This window comes from Manis javanica, chromosome 1, assembly GCF_040802235.1.
Source record: "Manis javanica isolate MJ-LG chromosome 1, MJ_LKY, whole genome shotgun sequence".
NCBI classification, from domain to species: domain Eukaryota; kingdom Metazoa; phylum Chordata; class Mammalia; order Pholidota; family Manidae; genus Manis; species Manis javanica.
The window spans coordinates 165,277,621-165,302,811 of record NC_133156.1 but is presented as its reverse complement, the minus strand read 5'-3'; the positions used below and the strand labels follow the sequence as shown (position 1 = coordinate 165,302,811).

Sequence of the window (25,191 nt, the reverse complement as noted above, 5' to 3'; positions counted from 1 at the left end):
AAAGTTCCGAACCTGCTGGGCAGAGCACGGGCAGACAAGCTCGTCCGACTCTCCCTTTCCCCTGCACAGCAAGTTCGGCGCAAACCCGGCCTCTTCAGCAGCCCTCTCGCTGCAAGGAAGCCTATCAGACTGCCTGCGTCTCCCGTGACCCAGAGTGGCCGGGTGTGGATCCCGTCCTCCATAAACAGCCGGAATGTCAAGTCTCTCAAGTACTCCGCCTGTCTGAGCTACCCATCCTCCAGAGACCCACACAAGGTAGGTTTCTGCTCGCAAAGCAGAGTGCCAAGGCCGGGTGTTCGGCAGTCCCAGGTCTCCACCCCCTCCCCGGCCCGGTTTCTCTTCCTCCCACCGGTGAGCTGGGGCGGGTGGAAGGGCTCAGGTCCCGCCGGATCAAGGCCTTCATTCGTTACCCTGTTGGGTGAGGTCCGCTCTGTTCCTGAGGTCCGCCTGCAGTCTGGTGCAGCCCTCCTTCCTGTTGCTGTTTTAGGGTCAGTTGCATGAATTAACTACATTTTAATGCTATTTGTGGTTTTGAGAGGAGTTCTCTGTCTCACCTCTCATGTCGCCATCTTGAATCTTGAACTTCTCTGTGCGTATTTAAAAGTTTATAATTTTTCCAGATTACAAAAGTAGCATATATGAAAAATATAAAAAAATTTAAAGATCATGTATATATATTTACCTTGGAGATAACTTGGTAATATTTTAGTGCATTTCCTTAAGTATATACATAAATCTGTAAAGAAACCTTTTCCTTCAATAAAATTTGGATATTTTTAATTACATTCTGTTTGTATTTATATTTTGTTTTTCAATTAATATTAACAATGCTTATGTTGTTTGAAACTGTAAATGTAGTTTAAATAGGTAATTTGTTATGTGGATATAGGAGAATTTACCTAATCATTTCCTGTAATTGGTGGTGGTGGGAAATTATCTTGATGCTATTGTGGCCTCCAAAAATACTGTCCTAGAAGACATAAACAGACCCACAGACCAAATTAAGCTGTTTAAATGGACTTAATAAATGATTCAAACACTCTAAAAAGCAAGGGAAAGAAGACAGAGTAGGTGAATATATTAGACTATAGTATTTGGATCCTGGCTTGGGCAGCATTCACATAGCCTGTCTCTTTCTCTCTGTCTCCACACCATTCCTTGCTGATGATGTGGTCATGAGGACCAGATCTGGGAATGGGCATCAGGACTTGGGAGATGGAAGGGACCTGGAGCCCATACACACACGCTCTGTTGGAGAAGTGCAGGGGCAAGCATGCCTGGCCATAGGTCTCTTGTCAAAGCCCCTCTTGGGTATCAAGTGCTTGTCTTCCCCTGTCTCAGGAAGACGCTTTGATCCAGAATGGGTACCAGCAGTGGGTGGCCAATTTTGGGTGTTCATGAGTACTAGGTGACCACTTGGTTCTTCGATCCCTTCCTGTCTATGTTTAGACCATATGTGTTCTACTTCATTTATAACAAACATGTTTTACAAGCTCCATACTTGTTTACTCTCTGTACTTGACATGCCCTAAGTTCCATCCATCCAGTTGTTTTGTTCTGTAGAGCAGAACTGAGGATTATTCTTTTGTTGTTGTTGTTGTAAACACCTGATTTTATTATAAGGAGATTTAATACTGAGATTTAATGTTTATATAGTTCTTATGCTCATCATTCCTTTGTTTAGATAGAAATTTTCATGTGGCCTCACTTTTGTTTTACTTGAAGGACTTCAACATTTTTTGTAGTGCAAGTCTACTGGTGAATTGTTTTAGCTTTTGTATGTTTCAGAAGTTTTCCTTTCACACTACTTTTTTTCTCTACCAAATTCTGCTTATTCATTATTCATCCTCATACAATTCAAATTTCCAGAAACACTAATGCTTTCATATACAAAATGAATTATGCAATATCCATCATATTATTGAAAAGTTTTCACAAATGCCTGGGTTACCTAACTGGTTTTCTTGGTTTCATTGGATATGGCCAGAAATTGTAGGTCTGCTTTTGTTATGTATGTGTATTCCTACTCTGTTAATGTGTGTACGCAATTTAATTAGTAGTTTGTTAAAACCTGTACATGCTCACATTACTCTACAAGAAGTTACATCGTAGAAGTAATCAATCTTCTCCTGTTTTCTTCCATCTGCTACTTCTATAGCTTTTCTTCTTCCTTCCTCATTACAGCCCTTTACTAGAATTCATGCTTCATATTTGAAATTACGGAGTATTGTAATTCTTTCAAGTGGTAAAGATACCTCAAGACAAGTGCTGGGCATAGAAGCCACGGGGCATAAATCTGCAAAGAAGTAAAAAGCTAACTTTTCAACGAACATTACTTCTCTCTCACTTAGCAGCTTTACATCTCCCTGTGTGGCCCCGGAAGATGGCTGGTTAGCCAGAGACGGGTAAGATTCCTCAGGAAGGAACAACCTAAGACAGGCACAGTCTCAGGGGGGGCGATCAGGTGAGACATTGGGGAGCTTGCTGACATGTTTTGCTGGTGATTTCTTGGTGCTGAGGGTGAGAACAGTGGTGAGAAGCAGGTAGAGGAAGTACTGATAAATCAAGAGTTGCCATAGATTACTTTTATAGTTAGCCGTTACAGATAACGTTTCATGAACTGCTCTCTTTACTACTATGTATGATACAATTTTTGCGGAAGTTTAAAAATAGGGAGAATAATAGTTTCAAGGGTTCTTGTGAGAATTAAATGAGATCTATAACACAAGTAAAGATCTTAATGGTGTTGTGCTTAGTAAGTAGTGACTATTGCTGATATTGGCTACTGTCTTGGCTGAGTTTCACTCTTCCTTCCCCACTGTTGTTTCTTACCTCTGACTTCCTTGGCCCTTTCTCTCCTGTCCAGCCTGGACTTTCCCCTGTGGAATTGAGGCAACCAGGCTTGTCTGGCTTTGCCTCTGGATGGTTCTTGCAAGGACGCATCTTTACCTCCTTTTTCTGGCTTGTCCTGCTTGCCTACTACTGAGCACCGCGGTCTTGGGGTCAGCCCACTTGACCGGAGCCTTATTTGCCCTGGTCCCTCCGTGTGTACTGTGCCATGCTGGGAGGTGGGATGGGGAGGGAGCCGAGGTGGGCAGGGAGGGAGCCAAACGCAGCCCAGCTGATCACGGCCCCCTTCATGCAGCAAACGTCTTTTTGTTTTGTAAGAATTAGATTTTCATTGCATCACATTTTTGCTTATACGTGGGTGTATGTATAATACAGACTGTGACTCTGTGTGCTTGTAGACATTATGTAGATGTTTTTTTATAACTTAAGGGATGTTTGTTTCCATTTTGCATTGAGCTTCAGTTATCAATGACATTTAACCTTTTTATGCCTTTATCTTCGGCTGCTCTTGCTGCTCTGCTAAGTGGAAGATCATTTGTAAATCATTTCTTTAGTGTATTGGGTGAAAAGGCTATTTAAAGGAACTTGGTGGTGGAGCCTTCCATAGAAGTAAAGAATATTTAGGGCTGGTTAAGTGCCAGACATTGTTTTAGGCCCTTTCTTGTCCTTCATTGATCTACACGATGTCCTTTTAAAGTGAAAGTTATCTCCATGTTTACTTTTCCAGTGTTAAACATCTAGTACATACTAGGATTTTGTTTTGGCTGCAAGCAAAAGAAAACCCCCAGACAAGTTTAAGTAATAAAAGGAATTTAGTGGTTCTTGTAACTGAGAAATCCAGCCATGGGATGGGCTTCAAGTATGGTTTGATCCAGAGCTTCATGCTGGTGTTAGGGAGTTCTAAATCTCATAAATGAGTGCAACATCGACCGTGGAAGGGCCATCAAACAGCATCAGAAGCAGAGATCTTGACATTCACTAAGGCCAACCTGGGTGAGTCTGTTGGTTGGCTCTGCATTGGTTATTGTAGGCTCGTTGTGGACTCCCCTGCTGGGTGTGACCCTGGGGTGTGTACTGATGCTGCGGAGTGAGGGTAGCTTCTTCAGAAGTGCAATGCCAGCGAGGCTCTTTGTTAGGAGAAAGGAGCTCTGGGAGGCTATTCATAGGTGTCCGCTGCAGAGACACAGACCTGGGGCTTGAATGTAGTGCTCTTTGTCCAGTTCCAGGGCGCTGTAATCCAAATGATGCCTCCCTTAAAGTTGCTTTCTCCCAAGTAGTGTCTGATGAGCCTTTACCATCAGCGTTGTTCCTCAGGAAGCACTGGTCATACTCTGGGTGGGACATGTCATCGTCTGGGAGTATGACTTTGCCCATAGCATCTAATTGTTCAGAGGCACAGTATGCTCCACTCTGAAGTAAGGGGGTTGAACAATATGAATTCATACCATGTTTATTAAGTGCCTGTTATGTCTAGATCTATGTCAGGGGTTGGATTTACAAACATGCAGTGTACACATGGCTGCTGCCCTTATAGGGCTATTGACTGTTGGGACAAAGAGGCATTAATTAAATGGTGAAAAATATGTAATATGGAGCCTCTCACATATGCCTGGCCATTAGCAAATAGTTAATGAATCAATCAGTTTCCATTTTTATCTGTTATCATTAACAAATACATCATTTTAAGTTCTGCCCAGTGTTCCTGTGGGGATGCACAGAGCACCCCCAGGGAGGACTGTGAGGACTGGGAGAGGAGCCATGATGGGCCCTGGGGACGCCCACACACCGGGGCCTGGGGCAGGTGTGAGGGGCAGGGTGGGCTCTGAGGCCCCTTCCAGCCCTGAGGGACACTGTTCTCCTTCCAGCCCCGGTGTTTCCGGAGTTAGTGATGGACTCTTCAGGCCCCTTATGCTCCTCCTATGTCCGAGAGCTGGGCGGGTGGGACACACACCTCTAGAGCCCTGGAAGTGGTTCATTCATGTTCTTACACTTGGTGATTTTTCTACTTGAACAGGTCCTTTATGTTAAATAATCCAGATTTCAAAATGCCTTAAAAATAATGCTCCTTCAATGAATAAAGGTGTGTGTGTGTGTGTGTGTGTGTGTGTGTGTGTGCGTGTGTGTGTGTGTGTGTGTGTGTGTGATGGAATATTCTACAGCCATGAGAAGGAAGCAAATCCTGCCATTTGTGACAACATGGATGGGCCTGGAGGGCATTGTGCAGAGGGAAATAACTCAGAGAAATGCAAATACCATGTGGACTCCAAAAAAAACAAACTCATAGAAACAGAATGGTCATTTCTAGGGGCTGGAAGGGAGAAGGAATGGGGACATGTTGGTCAAAGGGTACAAACTTTCAGTTACAAGATGAATAAGTTTTGGAGATCTAGTGTATAGCACGGTGATTCTAGTTAACAACACTACTTGAAAGTTCACAAAATAATGTTCCTTGTTTCTCCAGAACTTTTTTTTTAAGTGGTTATTTAAAATTTTTTACTCAGGTATATTGATATACAATCTTATAAAGGTTTGCATGAGCAACATTGTGGTTTCAACATTCACCCATATAATCAAGTCCCCCTCACACACCCCATTGCAATCACTATCCATCAGTGTAGTAAGATGGTAGAGAGTCACTACTTGTCCAGACCTTTTAAATATCACAGATGGTTCTTCCCTGTCACAGGTGTACTTGGGGTGATCCGAGCCCCACTCAGTGCCTCTTCCCTTACCCCCCTCCCTCCTTGAGCTAGCTCATGGGACCCCTTCCTCTAGACTCCCAGCCCTCTGGTCTCAGCTTCCCCTGGGGCATCTGTATCCTCAGCCATCTTCTCATGGGTCTTTCCACACTATTATAAGTGATGATAACCAAGAAGGAAGACAACAGGTTTATCATGTATTTCTAGAACAGCTGTCACCACAGATGCCTGGAGGAAAAACCTGTACAGTGTGGACAGGAATGGCCGTATTTTCTTGAAAAGGAGACACATAAATTCCATACCTTTGCAAAGATTCTCAGCTCTGATCTGCTTTGAAACACTTCTCATTTCCTGGAGCACCTGTTCCTACCTTATCTGCCACTACGCCATCACACACTTTCTCTTCTCTCCTACCCTCTGAGCATTTACTCTTTTACTCTTTTTTGGGAAAAAGTCTTTCAAAAGCAAGTTTGAGTAGAGTTACCAAAAAATCAGTGCGGTATCTCCACAGTGAGTCATAATGGAAGTAAGAAAATGGTGTCATGACAAATTAGCTTTATTCTGGTTTTCCTTGTGGCTTATCGATAGTGGCCATGCAGCCTTTCCACTCACAGCCCTGGAGCTGTGCTGGCTCAGAGGGGATTCGGGGATGACCTCAGAGAGCAGCTTCCTGTGTGTGTTACTGTTTTTCTTCTGTTGACTGATGTGTAGAGGAAAATTGGGAGTGAAGAACAGTACATTTCTTTGCTCTTCCTTCTGTAAATTGCCTGTTACAACTGTAAGATAAATTCCAATAAATTCTAACTGAAATAAGCAGGTGAAGAGAGGCAACAAAGGGCCAGGTAGTTTATTTGAGTGCAACTCCCAGGTGATGTTCCATGGTCTGGCTGTCACAGGCTGGGGAAGTCACACCCGGTCAGGGAGGTGGGAGCTTATAAGGGATTAGGAGGGGGAGGAGTGGGTGAGCTATCCTAGGGGGCGTGGAGAGGTATGATTGGCTAAAGGTGCCATAATAGACAACTAGAAACTTTTTTCCTTCCAAGAGGGAGGAGGCTGACATCCGGGTCTTAGTTGGCACATCATAAGGATGGAATTCAGGAAGAGCTGTCCCCTTTCCATATAAGGCATGGACCCTGGGGTCTGAGCTGTTCTCCTTTTATGGTATCTCTCTGTTCTGTTTGCATGTCCTTGTTTTTCCTTCCTCCAGCCTAACAACAACAATGATTTAAAGTTGTGGAAAACAAAAGTTCGCAGTCTTCCATGGAAAAGGAAAGAGGGAGATGGTGGGGAAAAGGTTGGTTAAAAGGGTGGGAAACGTTTGTAGTGAGGCAGCCTCTTCGTGACCTTACGTTTGCATAGTACGTCTTGCTGCTCTTTGTGTGTGTGCGGATGTATTCTTTCCTGATTTTTCTGGCAACGTTCCAGGCATAAGCAGAGGCTACAAATCTTTTGCAAATTGGCATATCCTTTTTCTGCTCATGTAAATCAATAAGGAGCAATTGTTCCCTGTTCCTGGACAGAGGCCTTAACTCCATATTGCTGTCTGTGCACTGGTGAAACGTAATCATCTCAGAACCCTGGTACAGACTTAACTGGGTGTGCATTGACAGTGCCTTGTTCTGACTGGGCACGCAATAAATAATAGTTGAATGACACCCAGAATATCAACTCAAAGCTGAGGACCTAGACCAATCCTGTCAGTTCTATGTCCTTTGGAGGAGCACCTGGGGAGGACTTAGCTATCTGTGTGCATCCCAGGTCTTTGGATTTTGTTTCCTTTCTATGTTCAGCGGGTTCTGTGAAACAGTAAGCCAGACATTCAGGCAGGATATTAGGTGGGGCTGGAACATTCTGGAAGAGTGGAAACTTGGTGAGGGGACAGCCATTTCTGCAGCTCCTCTGATATGGGGTGTGGGTGGTCAGCCTGACTGACAGTGTGGGGAGGGAGGGAGGCACTGACTTTAGCTCCCTGCTCTCTTCCACCTCTGAAAGGGGCTCTCTCCTGACCGGTTGGCGGACAAAGAGAAGCAGTTCCTGCAAACCATGTGGCTTTATTGAAATAGATTGTTGCTGGGGACTTCCCCTTTAAGAAAAAGCCAGATAGTGGAGCTGTATTATAATGTTTCAGATAATAGAAAACCCATCTTCACATGGCCAATCCGCCTATGTGTGCTGGACTCATAAAATGGATTTAAAAATGTGGACAGAGATTTTGTGATGGTGGTTGGTTGGTTTTCCCCTTGATGTAGTAGCAGCTATTTGGGTTCAATCCTCTACTTTTGTCATACTAATTTTGGTTATTTTGTTTCTTGCCCCACAGTTGTGAACTAGTAAGACATTCTTGAAAGGAGTGGAAAGGGAGGTGGTGTTCCGAATGGCTTCTGGGAGACAGTCCTGCTCACATCACTTTACTTAAGGTTTGCTCTTTTTGTCTAGTCGTAAGGACAGGATAGAGGGCCTCTCTTAGTGATGCCGGGGTTCTTGTTCACGAAGCCGAAGAATGAGCTTCAGAAACAGTCAAGGTAGGAGAGAGAGGTACAGGCTTTTATTTAGAGATTAAATAGAGTGAAAGGACAGAGCTCCTGGCTCAAGCCAGGAGGGGACGAGAGAGTCTGTGGTGGTGCGTTGTCTGGGGGTTTTATAGGCAGTTGAGGATTTTTCGAGAACATGAAGAAAACTTTGGGGTGTGGACTTAAGTGGTCCCTGAATATTAAAGATTAACTTAACGTAATGAATTTCCTGCCTTGATTTCTCTCTGGGACACTGGCACCTTGGTCTGGGATAACATCAAAAGGCTGCCCACCCATCCCCCAAGGTGGGCTGAGGTATTGTCTATTTGTTAAAGAATCCTGCCTCTTGAACTTTCTGGGTGTTAAAATGCAACCTTATCTTTAAGATGGAGTTCTTCCTGCCTGTTACCATGTCATCTACAGCTGGGTCTGCGTGCTAAGTTAGTTGCTCAGTTTGCAAAATCACCTCGTCAGATCTGAAGGAGGAAAGACAGCACATAGGCCCGGGCCTTGTAGTGTGCTGAAGTGAGTCTTACACATGGCTACAAATGATTAGCGTCACTGAACATGTGCCACTCTTCCCCGTCTGGGGAACATCAACTGATCTGTGGAGGTGATCATGTGGTTTTTGTCCTTTCTGTTGATGTAATGGATGATGTATAATAATCTATTTTTAGTTAGAGCTTTGTCTTAAAGCTTTTGTGAATCCCTAAATTTCTAATAGTCCTATTAATATGTAATTTTTGTCATAAAATACAGTAATGTAGACTTTAAAGATTATAAAACAGTTTATTTGTGCTTTCCAAAGGACGATCGTTTGTTAGTCTTTGCTTTCTCCTTTTCCAACGCCGTCTTTATGCATTCAGTAACTAGTTAAGTCAACAGTTCTTAATATCAGTTTTGTGACTCAGTGTGTCACAACCAATTGTAAGGACTGTTGAAGTAATTAGCTAGTAATTTCTGGTTAAGGTCCTAAGCTTTGTGGATGACCTACGAGAAAAGAGGAGGTGAGGTGATTCCTATGAGATCGCTTTTCCTTTGTCTGCCTTCCAGTATGCTTTGGGTGGGGCAGAAGGAGGAGAAGTAGAGCGAGCTGCTGATGGGGGTGCACATAGTGGTGTTGGGTCTGGGCACAGGGAAATGGGGTTGTGCAGCCTTGCCTGTTACTGTGTGTATGTGGGTTTTTTGCGGCATGTGTATGGAGAATCGCTTAGCCCTAGTGAGGAACTCCAAAGAACCGCAGCTTATGCTTTAACAAAATGATAATTACCATGAATCATGGCCATGGATTTGCCAAGGGACTGCTCAGTGTCGAATTCTAGAACAGGAGAGAGAGTGCCCAGCTTAGGGGAGCCAGGATCAAGGAGGCCATGTTGGAGGAATTGACCTTTACGAGTTGAACCGGATGTGTTGAGATGTCCAGGAGGCAACACCTGCCAATGAGACAGGTGGAGACCCCAGGCCTCCAGAGCAGGAGTTCTCATCCCTACCTGTGGACTTTGTAACAGTGCAGAGACCTCCACCTTCCCTTTCTGAGGTCTTGATTCTATATTAGCAAAGAACAACCTACCTCCCCACCCCACATGAACCTGATGTGTATGCTTGGGTTGATTCCACATTCCTTTGAGGGGTGTGGAGGGATAAGAGGTATCACAGTTTCATCACTGGACCTCTGAAGGAACAAGCAGAGTTTCACACGTGTGTTCTCCCACGCACGCATTCAGACACAGGCAGGTACATGCACGCTTTCATGTAGCATTTGTTTGACTATAATCAGGCCTCGCATGTGTAAATGTAGCTCTAAGAAATAAATATTGACATTTTTAATGTGCTGTCTCAGTGGTCAAATGTGTTATTCAGCTCTACAGATTAAAGTGCTTGTTCTTGAAGCCTTAAACTCCTAATAGTCATTGTGGAGTCTTCAAAGAGTGCCTAACTCCTCTCTAATGAGCTCTGGTGTTACTTGGATCTTTTCTATTGTTGTTTTTTTTTGTTCTTGATATGATTGTGTACCAGGAGGGTGGGAAGGAGAGGGAGGGCAACAGTTTTGAACTGTGGTGTTAATTTTCACGTGGCAACTGGGCTTCAATGTCCCCTCTGCATAAGGGGCACCTCGTAGTTGTAGCCAGCCACTGGTCAATGCACACTCGATGGAAAATGTGCATACAGGGAAGACGTCTATTATAGGCAAAAACAACAGAAAGCACAAAATTAATCTTATGACAACTGCATGTGGTATACCTGTAGTGATTCAGGAGTGTTTCAAAGTTACCAGACATCTCTTTTATCTGTAAAAACGTTAAACAACCTCGAGTCCTCTCTAATGACAGTTACACCTACATTAAATCAACACTGGGCAAAATAAGGTATAAATACCCAAGATGATTAGCTGTTTCAGCTATGGAACCAAATCATGTAAAACCTCCAGGATTTTAAAACCTACACTGGCAGTTATTCCAGTTTTGTTTCTATAATGAGCTGCCAATCTGCTGAGTTGGCAGTATGTTCCTGTTACCTCAAATTGCAAAAATATATTTTTTCACTATCAGATGCATTTGTGAAACACTTTAAAAACTGTCTCTCTCAAAAATATCAGAACTTATTGTGGCATGAGTTCTAGTCACACTAATTAAGAAATCTTATATGTAATATTATTTTCTACCTTGAGGATCTTTATAAAGTACAGATTGATTGAAGGTTAATAAGGGTTTTATGGGTAATTGTTATAGCCACTGAATACTATGGCACTCTTTTTTAAAAACAGCTTTATCCATTTTGTAACACATTTGCAATATCGAATCATGTACCCTTGAAACTAATATGTGCCAATTATATCTCCATGAAAAGTAATTAATGGGAAAGAAAGTAGCTTCGAAGGAGATATTTACTTTGGTATACTACACTAAATCATCACTTAGCAATTGAGAAATAAAGAAAGCATCGAGGCAATACAGGGTAAATCTAAGTGAGGAGTGTGAAAGAAGTATCCATTTCTAATCCACTGCTAAGAGCTGTCACACATTTTTAGACTTCCGAATTCTTGCTAAAAGGAGATGCTCCAATTACTCTTTGAACAGTATTACCAGTACTTTAAGAAAAGTTAGCTTCCATATTTATAAATTTCACTGGCAATACAGTGTTCAAATAACCTATATGTGGTATGGCGGACAAATGTTTATAATTTTTTTCTCTCTCAGCCAAGTGAAGACATAGGATAAAGTTACCCTTATCAATTAGGGCAACATAGTTAGCATACGGTTCTGTTACATATGTTATATAGAACCTTTTTCACATGGGATTATGTACTTTGGATAAAAACAGAACAGGTGCAAAATAATGAAGTGATTCTAAAAAGAAAATACCTAAAATTAATATTGGGTTAGCATAACATTTTCTAAATTGCAAAGTTGTAAGAACTGAATAGTCCCAAGAAGTAAGAGGGCATTTTAGGACAAAATCAATTTATGAAAAGATGCTGTCAAACACTGCGTGGAGTTCATCGAGATCCCCTCTTTAAGCCTTGGAGAATACATTAATTTAACAGTGTCTGCCTCCAAAGCCTGTCAAGTTCTCCTTTCTGCAAGATTTAGAGAAGACAATTTGACCACAAAATTTCCCTGCCCAAGTATATTTCCCATCCCAACCCACTGGTAGCAATACAGAGACTTAAATCTTTTTCTTTCACTCACTATGGGAAGGCAATTCTCTACACATCGGAGATTGGTAACAGGATATGCTAGGAGTGATCTTTTTGTGGCTTCTAGTCTACTTTCACATTAAATCTCATGTACAGTTTTGACAACAGATTTTAGATAATTCATGTCTAGTTACCTCACGTCTTCCCCTTCCTCTAAAGTACACAGGCAGATGGTGCACTGCTCCTCCGTGGCTTCCTGAGTCGGTGCTTCACTGGCTTATTGGTGGGGCAGGTCCTCTGTGAGAGCCGATCGGGTGTCACCGTGTTAGTAGGATGACATTATTGAACAACTGAGTAAAGCCTGTGTTTATTTGACAGACAATGCAAAACTAAACTACACCTTCAGCCACAACTTATCTCCCAGGTATATCTGTGATGAGTTAATGGATGAGTTAAGTGACTATTTTCAACTAAGTTCTTTTAAGACTTAAATAAGCAGCATCAAAAGGAAAATTAAATGTAACTACTGGGAAAACTACTCTTTTTAATACACTGTTAGGATGATTATAAACTGTTTTTGTCCCATCATAACACATAGCCTTTACTAAGGAATTTTCAAACAATCTCCAAATAAATTAATCCGATGACATAGTCTTTGGCATAGACAACTGAAAGGACTTAAATTTAGTGGTAATACCTCTTTAATACTCTGAGAAAACAGAAGAAAAGTACAGTGATTTTTCACTTTCTTATTATTAGTCTGCATAGCATAGTTGTTTGTTGAAAGAAATCTATATAACATGTCTATTGCACAACTTCTATAAATAATACTATAAATTGAGGGTACAATGTAAATGTAGGTTAACTAAATGTCAAAATAAGTGGCCAGTTAAATTACAGTATAAGTCATTAAAGAGAATATGGGTGGCATGTGGGTGCTGATCCAGAATGAAAACATAATGCACAAAAACGGTGCGCTTGTCATCCTCTTGGTGTTATTTTTAAAAGTGGAAGGGAAAATATATACATATGTACATTATTAATGCCTAAAAATACCTAGATTATGTAAGAAACCCTTAACTATGATTTTTCTTCTGGGAAGAAAACTTTGGTCATCAGGGTAAGAAACCTCAGAATATATATTTTTAAACTTTCAAATTTTTAAAAATCATATGCATGTGTTGCTTTAGTAATAATGTAGTTGAATTCAAAGGTCCATAATACTAAATCTTATGCATTTCAGTAATGTAGGCATCACACAGAATAAATTCTTACTTTTTTGTATTTATGTGGGTATGTGCATCTCTCGATCGTCTCCTGAGATGCTCCACTGTTGACATCTTCTCTTTCTTGTAAAGGTTCCAGTATCTGAAGGTGAAGAATAACTAGTATTAAAGGCAGGATGACTATTCCTTGAATAGCGCTGTCAATACTGTAAAAGCAATAAAGATCCATATTTATAAACCTGCAATATAAATACAGTGTTTGCAGTATGTTAAGGCAAATGGTTGTCTGTACTTCTTTTCTCTGCCCACTGAAGCAGTGCGACAAAGTCACCCTTACATTCTTCAGTGACTCCTACTGCCCACCTCTTGCTTCTGTGTCCTCTTCTCATGTTCTGTCTTAAGCCTAAACAAAGCTTCATGTTTATCCCAAAGTGTCATCTCCTTAATCCTGGTATAACTGCAGCCCTGTTTCCTGCTTTTCCTTCACAGCCAGGCTTATAAGGCAAGCAATTTATATTCTCTGTTCCCACATTTTTACCTTCCTATATAAATATAGGAATATATATATATTTACCACCAATAACCACTCTATAATGCATTCAACATTTTCCCAACTTTGTATTTTTGTGGTGAGACACTAATGTCCATATTATTTTGACATTATTCTCATTTTGTTTCTTCTCAACTTCTCTAGCCAGGGCTCAGAATCCTTTCTTTGAAGAACAGGATTACCTTGTAGATACAGTATTATCACTCTCCAAGGTTTTTTCAATTTGTCAGTCTATACATTTTTTTCTGGCAATCTAATCCTCTTCCATAGATTTGTATTTTATGACAGTATGTGGCTCATATATATTGACAAATCACAACCTATCTTTAACTCAGGTATCACTGTATGGTTTCGAGGTGCAGACTATAAACTTAAATCCCTACTGGACATTTCACCCTGATACCCACTTATCACAGATTCAGTATGTCTAAAACCTAACTCACCTAACCTCTTGCCTAAACCATAATCTAATACTCCGCAACTCAGTGAAGGGCACCAAGCTAGCATCTAGGAGTCATCTTAAATGTCATTCAAATGTGTCTCATCATTATTACACCAACTGCCACTGTCCTTGTTCAGGTGTTTATCAACTTTTACCTCCTCTACTATGTCTTAACTAGATTCCATCCTCTCACCTTCAAATCTATTTTGAAACAAGTGAGGAGGTGGTCTTTCTAACTACAATCTGAGTAAATCACTCCAAAAGCATAAGTAAGACCAAGTCATTTCGCTTTCAATGGTTCCTGAGTCCCAGTTTCTTGGCAGGGCAGCTTTATTTCTTATTGCTGAGTGATCCCCATTCCTAAGATCCAGAAATACCAATGTATTTGCAGTTGCCTATGTGTATGTTATTTGAGATCTCTTAACATGCTGTAATCACTGCAAGAGCATCATTCTCAATTCCAAAACCTTCTGAGAAGTCACCTGCATGATCAAGCATCTTGGAACCCTTTCCTACAGTATGTCTACCTCCCCAAGGTGAAGCCACTCCCTTCTCTGTCCTACTTTTATAACTAGTATGTATTATGAATTGCAAACTCAATAAATTTACACCTTAGATTGGTATCTAGAAAATGTGAATCTGTTCAAATCAGATACAGAGAATAAGTACAGTACTTTGGCAGATGAGTAGAGTAGAAATGCATAGGAACAGACCAATTACCACTTGTGAGAAAATCAAGCTTATGTCCCACTGACAGTGGATCAAGACTGGTGTCTTTGTACAAAAGAAAAACTTTTATAAGGAGAGAGAAATACAGTACATTTTACAGTGCAAATACAAATACAGATTTTAATATATCTAATACCTTTTTATACCACAATTTCCAAATACTAATTCTCAAATTCTATTAAAACACCTATAACTAATACATTGAGAATATTTCCAATAAAATAATTTAGAAAAAGAATACTCATAAGAAGAAGAATATTTCAGCATTTTGAAAAGTTTTTATTTTACGAGTAAAGGAAGAACTCGTACAAATATGAAGTGAAGTCGAAGTGGTACGTGGTGACAGTCCAGGTGGGGACGTGATGCTCCAGGTGCCTCAGCAGCTGCAGCTCCTCCGGCTTCAGGTCCCAGGCCCCTGACAAAGGATGGGAGCGCTTTAGCTTGTAACCATCTCTGCGGTGTGTTATGATAATCAGTAGGAATGGGGGAGTATGTTTACATTTTTTAAAGTTCCCTAAAGCTTCTTAACTTACACAGCTGAGGCACATTTAGCCCCTAAGATATAACTTAAAAAAAATTTCAAATTCAATTCAGAAAGTAAAACTCAAAAATTCCATTTTGTAATTACAAGGAGCAAAGCACTGTACTGAGTTTCATTCACATCCTACAAAGGATACAAACTGCATAGGTTCCTTCCAATATGAAAGTCCCACTCTACTTGATGAGCACACAAATTAGGTGTTTCTGTTTGTTTATGTGAATGTTACAGATGCTCCCAAGACTTTTGTTTGTTGAATAGTGTCTCTGGGTTGCTGGCTTCAAAGATAATTACAACAACAAACACATCTGTACCTTACAATACAAGGGCAAACAAAATTTTATAAAGAGTAAAACTGGTAAATGCCAAATCTCCATTTATTTATTCTCACTTTATGTTCTGCCTCAAAAGCTACTGTAGACCAACATCTCAATGACTTCCTAAGGAAAATGAATTTCATAGGAAGTTAATGCACATCTACTTCCATTTCTGTAGTAAACACCGTAAGAGTAGGAAGGCACAAGCTGGTGTTGTCTTGTCAGTAGCCAGGGTTAGAGGCAGTCAAGTAGATGTGAGTACTAAGAATGGGGAGGGTGTATAAAGAAGTTGTGAGAAGCAGGATGTATTTAGGGAGCTGGCTTTAATGGTAGACACCCCTGAAGGACAACGGAACAGCTTACTCCTGTGTGACATGGCCCCCTGCCCCAGGACTCAAGTTCCTCCTGTTGCTTCCCCAGGTCTCTAACTTGCCCAGAGGCGGTGCCTCACAGCTAAACTGAATTCAGTTTCTCCATAGCACGGCCCTGGATGGCATTCCACTATAAAGCATTGATTCTGGCCGTTTGACCACAAGCTACTGAAACAGACAAGATACTGATGGAGCAGATCTCTCTGGATCCTACCGAAGACATGACGATACAGTCCCAGGCACAGGATGTCCGTGTCCACTTTAGGGGTACATCCTGTGTGTGTGAGGTGGGGGGTGCTCAGGGGCCAGCCTGGAAACAGAACACAGAAAGACCACTGGAAATGATTGAATAATTGGTTATTTCTTAATGTAGAAAGAATAGCCTAGTATTAATATTCAAATGTCTATAGATTAGTCATGAAATTCATTATCTAATAACAAATTAGAAAAATATAACATAGATTTAATGATTAATAAATCAAGAAATCATAACCCCACAAATTCTCACTGCTTATTTCTTGCAATACCTCCAATTCAAATTCATCCAAAGAAAAAGACAATTTGAATGTTCTGTTATATACCTTCTTTACAGCAGATATTTTAAGTAAAATAATAGGAATTTGAAAGGAAATAAAATTTTTAAAATTAAACACCTCTGCAAATGTTATAGGAGCAACAAGATACATCTATAAACACACAAGGCAGGAAAATGGAAGTATCTTATTTTGCTTTACTTTTATATTGTAACATTCAGCCATTTTAAAAGATAAATCTTTTTGACCCAGGAATTCCACTACTAGGAATTTACCCTAAGAACGCAGCAATCAAGTTTGAGAAAGACAGATGCACCCCTATGTTTATCGCAGCACTATTTACAATAACCAAGAATTGGAAGCAATCTAAATGCCCATCAGTAGATGAATGGATAAAGAAGATGTGGTACATATACACAATAGAATACTACTCAGCCATAAGAAGAGGGCAAATCCTACCATTTGCAGCAACATGGATGGACCTGGAGGGTATTATGCTCAGTGAAATAAGCCAAGCGGAGAAAGAGATATACCAAATGATTTCACTCATCTGTGGAGTATAAGAACAAAGGAAAAACTGAAGGAACAAAACAGCAGCAGAATCACAGAACCCAAGAATGGACTAACAGCTACCAAAGGGAAAGGGACTGGGGAGGGTGGGTGGGTATGGAGGGATAAGATGGGGGAAGAAGAAGGGGGGTATTAAGATTAGCATGCATGGGGGGGTGGGAGAAAGGGGAGGGCTGTACAACACAGAGAAGACAAGTAGTGATTCTACAACATTTTGCTATGCTGATGGACAGTGACTGTAAAGGGGTTTATAGGGGGGACCTGGTATAGGGGAGAGCCTAGTAAACATAATATTCTTCATGTAAGTGTAGATTAAAGATAACAAAAAAAAAAGAAAGAAAGAAAGAAAGAAAGAAAGAGAAGGGGGATTACTCCCTGATAGGATAAAACTAACTGTAAATCAACCATTAATGCATGCTTTAAATATCCTTAATTTTGATCACTTAAAGGGTGTCAGATGATTGGTTATAGAGGTACACTTTTGTGATAATATTCCTTTCTCTTAAAAAAAAAAAAGCTGTTCCTGTGTGCTGACCTCCAATGAGTTCTACACAATGGTATAAAGGGTATATCAAAGTGTGGGCAAAGGGTCTGTTTGTGTTTATACAGAGGATCAAAGCCTAATTTGGCTATCCAGAAAATGAACTAAGATACGATATGATGAAGAACTTCCAACTTCAGCACTCCCTGGAAGAGACATACCAGAAGATGATCATCAAAAAACCTCAACAAAGATCTAGGTGACGCTGCAGTTGTAGCTGCATTCATCCCATCAGTTCCTGGACTTGCCATTGGAATGAAGAAGGAGATATCTAAGCTGGCCTGTGCATACAGTAAAACAACAAATTTGACTGGATCTATACTGTTGGAACTCAACCAAGAATTAGGAGAAGTGCAAGTTGTAGCACTCCAAAATCTTACAACTACAGACTATCTACTGTTAAAAGAACATATGGGATGTGAACAGTTCCCAGGAATGGGTTGTTTTAATTTGTCTGATTTCTCTCAGACTGTTCAAGTACAGTTGGACAATATCCATTATATCATAGACAAATGTTCACAAATGCCTAGGGTGCCTAACTGGTTTTCTTGGCTTCACTGGAGATGGCTGGTAATTATAGATCTGCTTTGGTTATGTAACTGTATTCCTATTATGTTAATATGTGTGCACAATTTAATTAGTAGTTTAAAACCTATACATGCTTAAGTTACTCTATAAGAAGATATGTCAAAGAAATAATCAATCTTCCCATGTTTTCTTCCATCTGCTACCTCTATAGCTTTTCTTCTTCCTTCCTAATTACAACCCTTAAATAGAGTTCGTGCCTCATATCGAATTCACTGAGTATCATAATTCCTCCAAGTAGTAAAGATACCTCAAGACAAATGCTGGGCATAGAAGCCACAGGGCATAAATCTGCAAAGAAGTAAAAAGCTAACCTTTTCAAACAATATGGCTTCTCTCTCACTTACCAACTTTACATTACCCTCTATGGCCCCGGAAGATGACTGGTTAGCCAGAGACGGGTAAGATTCCTCAAGGGAGGAACAACCTAAGACAGGCACAGTCGCAGGGGGGCCATCAGGTGAGAAATTGGGGATCAACAGAGGTGAGGCTTAGAACCTCAACCTCCCTGTGTTGAGAGAAAGCTTCTGCATCCATGGATGTTTTATTGCCCTTGTCTAGCTTGGATTAACACAGTCTACAGGCACAGACCTGATCATCTACATTTGCACTCTTACAACACTAAACTGTGTTTTCTACCTTTATCTTGCATCTGCCTACCACTTCAGCATTTTATTTAAAAAATAATAATAATAATAATAAAGGGAGAAATGTGGGATTCACATATAAATCAAGTATAAAAATCAAACGAATATTCATATTTGACCTGATTGTTTATAGTTCATAATGAGTGATCAAAATCGAAAGTTTTTGTGATGACTGCCCTTGCACTGTTCACCATGTAAGAACTTATTCGCTATGTAAGAATTTGTTCACCATGTAAGAACTTGTTCGTTATGCTTCAGAAGATTGGAGACTGACGAGAATTAGGCTGGGGGTGGATTAATGATTGTGCATTGAGCATTGAGTCCCCTATACAGAATTTTATTGTTGTTAACAAGCATTAGATCAATAAATATGAGAGATGCCCTCTCAAAAAAAAAAAAGAAAGAAAATAACCTAAAAAAAAAAAAGATAAATCTTTTACGGGAAAAAAATTTTAACCTTGTGCATTTATTTCAAACACATGCAAGAAGAGTTTCCACATATGGAAACTGATATTAGCTCCATTCACACTCTTTATTCTGTATTCCAGCTTAATATATTTTCTCTTTCTAGACTCAGTCAAATTTACAAATAGAAGCACAGTTCTGGACAGAGTACCTCAAAAAAAAGTTCCAGTGATGCATTTTTATACTCCAATTCTTATTTCCTATTAGCTTCTAACACATTTTCAGATTTTGTGTGTTTAATCTTTTTTTTAATTAAGGTATCATTAATAGACAGTCTTATGCTCAGGTTTCACATGAGCACCACTGTGGTTACTACTGCATGTTTAATCTTAACAATTTAGAACAAGTAATCTTCTAGATACTGGAAAATATTAATGTTACATTTATAACTTTCTATATAAAGGGTTACTATATTACAATGGCAACAACCAGAGATTCTGGGTATAATCATAAATTATACAACAAAAGGAAGAAGTCACAGAAGTGGTAGATATTAATTATTTCAAGAGATTTGCAAACATTTTTGTAAGGGCCAAATACTTCTCTATAGGCCATACTCAACTAGGTCTTACTAAGTAGTTACTAAGTCTTTGTAATACTCAAGTTAGTCTTCATAATGTGAAAGAAGCCACAGACACCACAGACGAAATGAACCACATGAAGATGCTGCAGGATTGGTGCAGCTGTGCTGGCTAAACACATAAATGAACAAAGGTAGCTGTTTTCCTGTAAAATTGTATTTACAAAAACAAGCAGGCAGGATATGAAGAACAGAATTTGCTGCCCTAAAGTAGAAAACCAGATACTTAATTTTCAAAGAAAAAGCAAAAAGTTCAGTTAGTCTTCCCATGTTAAGGTAATACAATAATATTTAAATTAATAAATAAACTAAGTTAAAAAGACATTGAAAAAAGAACAGCTGAAAAATGCTAATACTCCTCTTCTGTCTGGCTGGTAACATATAATAAGTCAAAGTAAATATTTGAGCACTGTATCTTGTTTCTCAAGATCATCAATTTTAACATTAACCTTTACTATGGAAACTGAAAAAAGAACAAGAGACTGGTTTGCAAAAAGAAATGACCCTTTGTTGCATCCTGAAAACGGTTTGGTTTCGTTAAATTTGTTTTGTCAACACCTCCAACTCAGGGTAAGACAGAGGAAGATTTTGGTTAGTAAAGAATAACCTAGTGAACTGGTGGTTTAATATACTTAAATTGCTTCTACTGATTTTATAGTGTTATAAACCAATGGGAATAGAAGGAAAAGGAATAATGTGTGAGTATCTTTTTAAAAACATGAAACATACATTGGATGCTGCACCATCATCCTTCGATCTTCCATCCTCTGCGTAACTTCGCGATGATGCAGTCTCTGCCCTGGAGGTGCAGGGCCTGGAATATAATACGGAATTGGCTGGTTTGTGGCATGAAGATGCTGCGGGATTGGTGCAGCTGTGCCATCTAAATTAGTAGGGGGTGGAATTTTCCTTTGATGGAAATTTCCACTGATAAAAATTGGAAACAACCCGAATGCTCCAATATCTGTCTGTATGATCCCTCTCATGCTTGTCTTCTTTTGTACATGCATGTGCACAAGTGCACACACACACATCATTCATGGACAGTGTTTGTAGCACAGTTTTCCTGTAAGTAGTTCTGAGTCTCAAAAAATAATTTAAACTCAGATACCAGTTGACAAAAGACCCTGCCCAAAAGGTTACCATAATTAATACGCCTGTCACCAGTGCACAGGAGTCCCTGAGGACCCCCACTATCACTCAGTCCTCACATGCCAATCTGAGAAAAATCTTGTATTTATTAGCCACTTACAATTTTTCCCAGAATTACCTATTCACCTTCATAGTCTATTCACCTTTTTCTTGCTGATTTATAAGTAGTTCATATACAATGGAAGCTTATTATGTCATAATAAGTGTAAACATGTTTCCAAACTGTCTTCTGTTAATTTTATTTTGCCATACAGCCATACACAGGTTTGTTGACTTCTGTGTAGTCAGCTGTATTAATGACACATTTGTAAGCATATAAACCCTGCTTTCCGTTATGATTTCCCAGTTGAGAGCAGTATAGAGAGGAAAGGAACTTGCAGTCCTTCTGGGCAGGACTGTGGAGACGTCCTTTTCTTGCTGCTCCTCTCCCCCCGCCCCAGGCCGTTTTCCCCACACGTCATTAATACGATGACAGGAGCATGTCTGCCAGGAACCGGCCGCGGACATCAGCCCTTCACACAGATGCCTTCCCCCCGTTTCTTCATTCTGAATCTTTATGTTTCAAAGTAACTGTTGGAAGATCCTCTGCGGAATATGCGTCCCTCTTACTCTACAAAACATGCATCTATTTGAGGTAAAAAATATGTTTATAGATTTCAGTCTGAATTTCATTTTATTTGGAAGAATTTCTTGGTAGTCTGGTGTAGGGTATGGGCAGTCTCTAGTTTCATTAGAGAAGCATTTCCTTCAATTTGTAATTCTTTGATTCATTCAGCTGGGGTAAAAGGTATGTAACCATGAAAACATTCAGCCATATTTTCAAAGGAAACCTTGCTATCAAGTATCTTAAAGAAACTTTCACTAAGCTCAATAAGTTGTGAGAAAAGTTTTGAACTTATTTTCTAAAAGTTATGTTTTCAAATCAATGCTTTACTCCAAGATATCACAAAGCTCAGTATTTCTTGGTAGTAAAAATGATCACAAAAAAGGAAGTGTCTCTGTTTTACCACAGTTCACTATCCTTCCTCAAATTCACAGCATTTTTCCCAGTTTCACTTAAAATTTTTCTATTTCTATAATCATTATGCAAGAAGTAATATTCACAAGTATAAAATTTTAAAGTTTTGTTTCAGGATGAATCAATTTATTTAACTCTTCAACAATCATTTCACTTTTTTCAGCTTTATTGAGTTATAATGAACAAAAAATTACTGTGTAAAAAATAGTTTTCCTTAAATAAGTAAATAAAGAATTAAGACATGTTTTTAGTAAATTCAAATCTCTGTAAATAAGAATGTGATAGTGCCACATTCTTTACATATCATATCATATACTTTCAGGCCACAGTCTTCATTGAGATTTTCCTGAAAGTCTGAATTCTTTAGGAGGCTCATATATACCATGACATTTAAATATGGCAGTAGATCATCTTCTCCTGGGCCATAACAAATGATTTGTTTTTAATTGCATTAAAAATTTTTTAAATATCAAGTGAGTCCTTCTATTATATGCAATAAAGCAAAATTCTCCTGAACTCCAGGAACCCCTAATACCACAAGTCATTCCTACATAATGCAGACTATGTGTTGAAAATCTTATCTTCTGAAGACATAACCACCAAACCAGAGCCTGTCTGGCTGCTGCTCTAACCTCCAACGTCTCTTCCCTTCCTATGGTCTCTAAACTCAGACCCAACAGAATGTAAGAAATAAAATTCTAATTGTGTAGAATTAATGGTGTCATAATAACCTGATTTCTGATTTCCCAAATCCCCTCAATCAGTAATAATTTAGAACTTTCAGACAATCCTAGAGACTTAATTTAAAAAAAAATCACAGGCCACTAAATTAGACCATCGTTGCCAGGGCAGTAAGATAAATAAATAACTTCTTTATTACATATAATATATCTGAACTAGTGAATTAGTGCTGAGCAGTGGGAGAAAAGCATGGAGTCAGATGGGCCTGAGTGTGAATTGTGAGCCTGTCTAATCCCGAGCAGTGTGACCTTAGGGAAGTCATTTAACCTTTCTCACCTATTAAGTGGAGCAGTCACTGCCCTGCATAGCTGTTGTTAGAGAAGATGATAATCTGCTAGGTATGAAATACATGAGTTCTGACTATGCTCTCTGCCCCATGCCCATAGTTATTTTGGACGTATGCCCTTCCCTGCCAGAAGACATGCAAAAGTGCCCCCAGAAGGCCTAGCACAGTGCTTCAAACTCATCTAAAAGATAGCATCCTTTCCTCAAACTATTATGCAGGAACCAGGTAAAAATGTAGATGAAATTTTTTACTTAAAAAATAAATGGAAGAGTGGAGCGCCCACAGGCTCCCCCCCCACCGCCTCCCCGCAGAGTCCGCAGGGTTCTGGAGCACCACCGTTCCAGTCTGATCTCTAGAGTAGCCAATACCAGAGTTAACCTGCTCCTGTGTGGCTCGTAGGACCCACCTAATCTCTTCTGGGCCAAGGTACCAATCAGGAATCTCATGGTTACTTACAAATAATAGAAATATCCAATCAAAACTGGCCAAAACAGTGAAGGAAATTAATGGGGTCACATAGAAGGATCTGGGTGGAGGTACTTTGGGCTGTGGTTGGGAGGTCTGATGGCAGGCGGCAAACCTCCCTGTCCTTCTCCTGGGCTGCCTTCCCGTACATGCCCTCTCTTGTCTTTGCTGATTATCTCCGGGGGAAGGTCTGTGATCTAAATTCTGCTACAGAGTGTCTCTATTCTAAATCTCTGTATATTGGTTTTCTCCAAGCTTCTGGGTCTGGCCTATTTGGGCTAATCTCATGAACCCAAATAAAGGTAACCCGAGAACTAGATTTAGGAGTCTGTGGACTTGGATTAAAAAAATTACCAATTTTTTCTCATCTCTAATTGCCTCCTGGCATTCATACCACCTTGTTAGCATCAGTTGAGAGGTTAAATATTACAAGTGATTTGTATCAAAAAACAAGGAAAATAAGTTGGTTACTTTGAAAACATAAATTATAGTGGATTCAAAGTCAGTTATAATTCTATAACTCAGTATATAATTATATCATTTTCATTCACTTGCATTCCAAATTTTTTAAATAACTTGAGCAAAGTTACAACTATCATATGAGGAAATGACCATCACTTGAGCAAAGTTACAACTAGCATATGAGGAAATGACCATCACCAACAGCCTGTAAGGAACTATTTTCTATATGCTGTGATATATGTACAATAACTCATTACTACAGTAGCTTTACTTCCTGCAACATTTTCAGGACTTTATCTCAACCCCCATGTCAACATGTTATACAAGTGTATGTCATTTAAGGTGAAATTACTTCAGAGAAAAGATTGAAAACCTTTGAGATGAAATCCAGTGAGTGGGTGGACTAAATGACCTTCATGGTTCCTTCCAACTTGGGCGCTTTAATTTTACAGATCCAGTTATTTGAGGATTCTGGGCAATCCTAAGACTCAGGAGATGAATCTGTAAGCACAGCAAGAGTGCTGCGGACTGCTGTGGCCATGACGGAAGTGAGAGAGATGACCCTTATCTGTTCAGAGAGAACTTGCCCTCATTATCTTCAAATATCTCAAATACAAAACTAAGAGTGAGTGAATAGGAACCACCACTGAAAGGAAGGAAAGGGAACTGACTGAGATACATTACAGTTTGGCATCTTACTACCAAAACCCATGTTAGGTACCCTAAATTCATGAGGCACCCATCTGCTTGCTTCTATGGTTCTTATCAGCCCTGTGCAGCCCCATTTAGGAACCTGGTTGAAGCTTGAGTGCTTCAAGGTTGGAAGTATGCAATGTGCTAAGTAAGGACAGGATGTGAACAGAATAGGCGAAGGATGTTCTACAAAACATTTAAAAGAAATGAAGCCAGCAGAACTGAGTGTTCCTAATGCAGCCTGAATATCTATGAGTGGTTCTCTCAGGTTTATTATATACAGGAACAATCTGGCCTAGAACAATGTTCTTCTCCTAATCTAGGAAAATACAACATAAGCAGGTCTGTCTGTCCAAAAGGTCGTCATCAATACAGTTACAGTAACACCGTGAGAAGGCCATTCAAGTAGTGAATTGCTACCTAAGAGATTAAATGTGAATCCTGACTGATTAGGGTACAAACAAATAAATAAGTTAATAAAAGCTTTGAGACTGCCTTGAAATGAAGTTGGGACAGTGTCACATGAAATCTAGCTGAGAGAGGACATAAGGCTGCCAGGGGCCAGGAGTGAATGAGAAGTGTTC

At 39.9% G+C, this 25,191-nt stretch overlaps 1 protein-coding gene across 1 annotated transcript in view; it reads left to right on the top strand.

Annotated features, from left to right (window-relative positions):
• LOC108397961 (mal, T cell differentiation protein like) overlaps positions 1–25,191 on the top strand; it is an 88,260-nt gene that overhangs the window by 32,072 nt on the left and 30,997 nt on the right. The window contains exon 3 of the mRNA XM_073240674.1: positions 70–255. Coding sequence (XP_073096775.1) covers positions 70–255 — 186 coding nt within the window. The remainder of the gene's footprint in view (positions 1–69; positions 256–25,191) is intronic.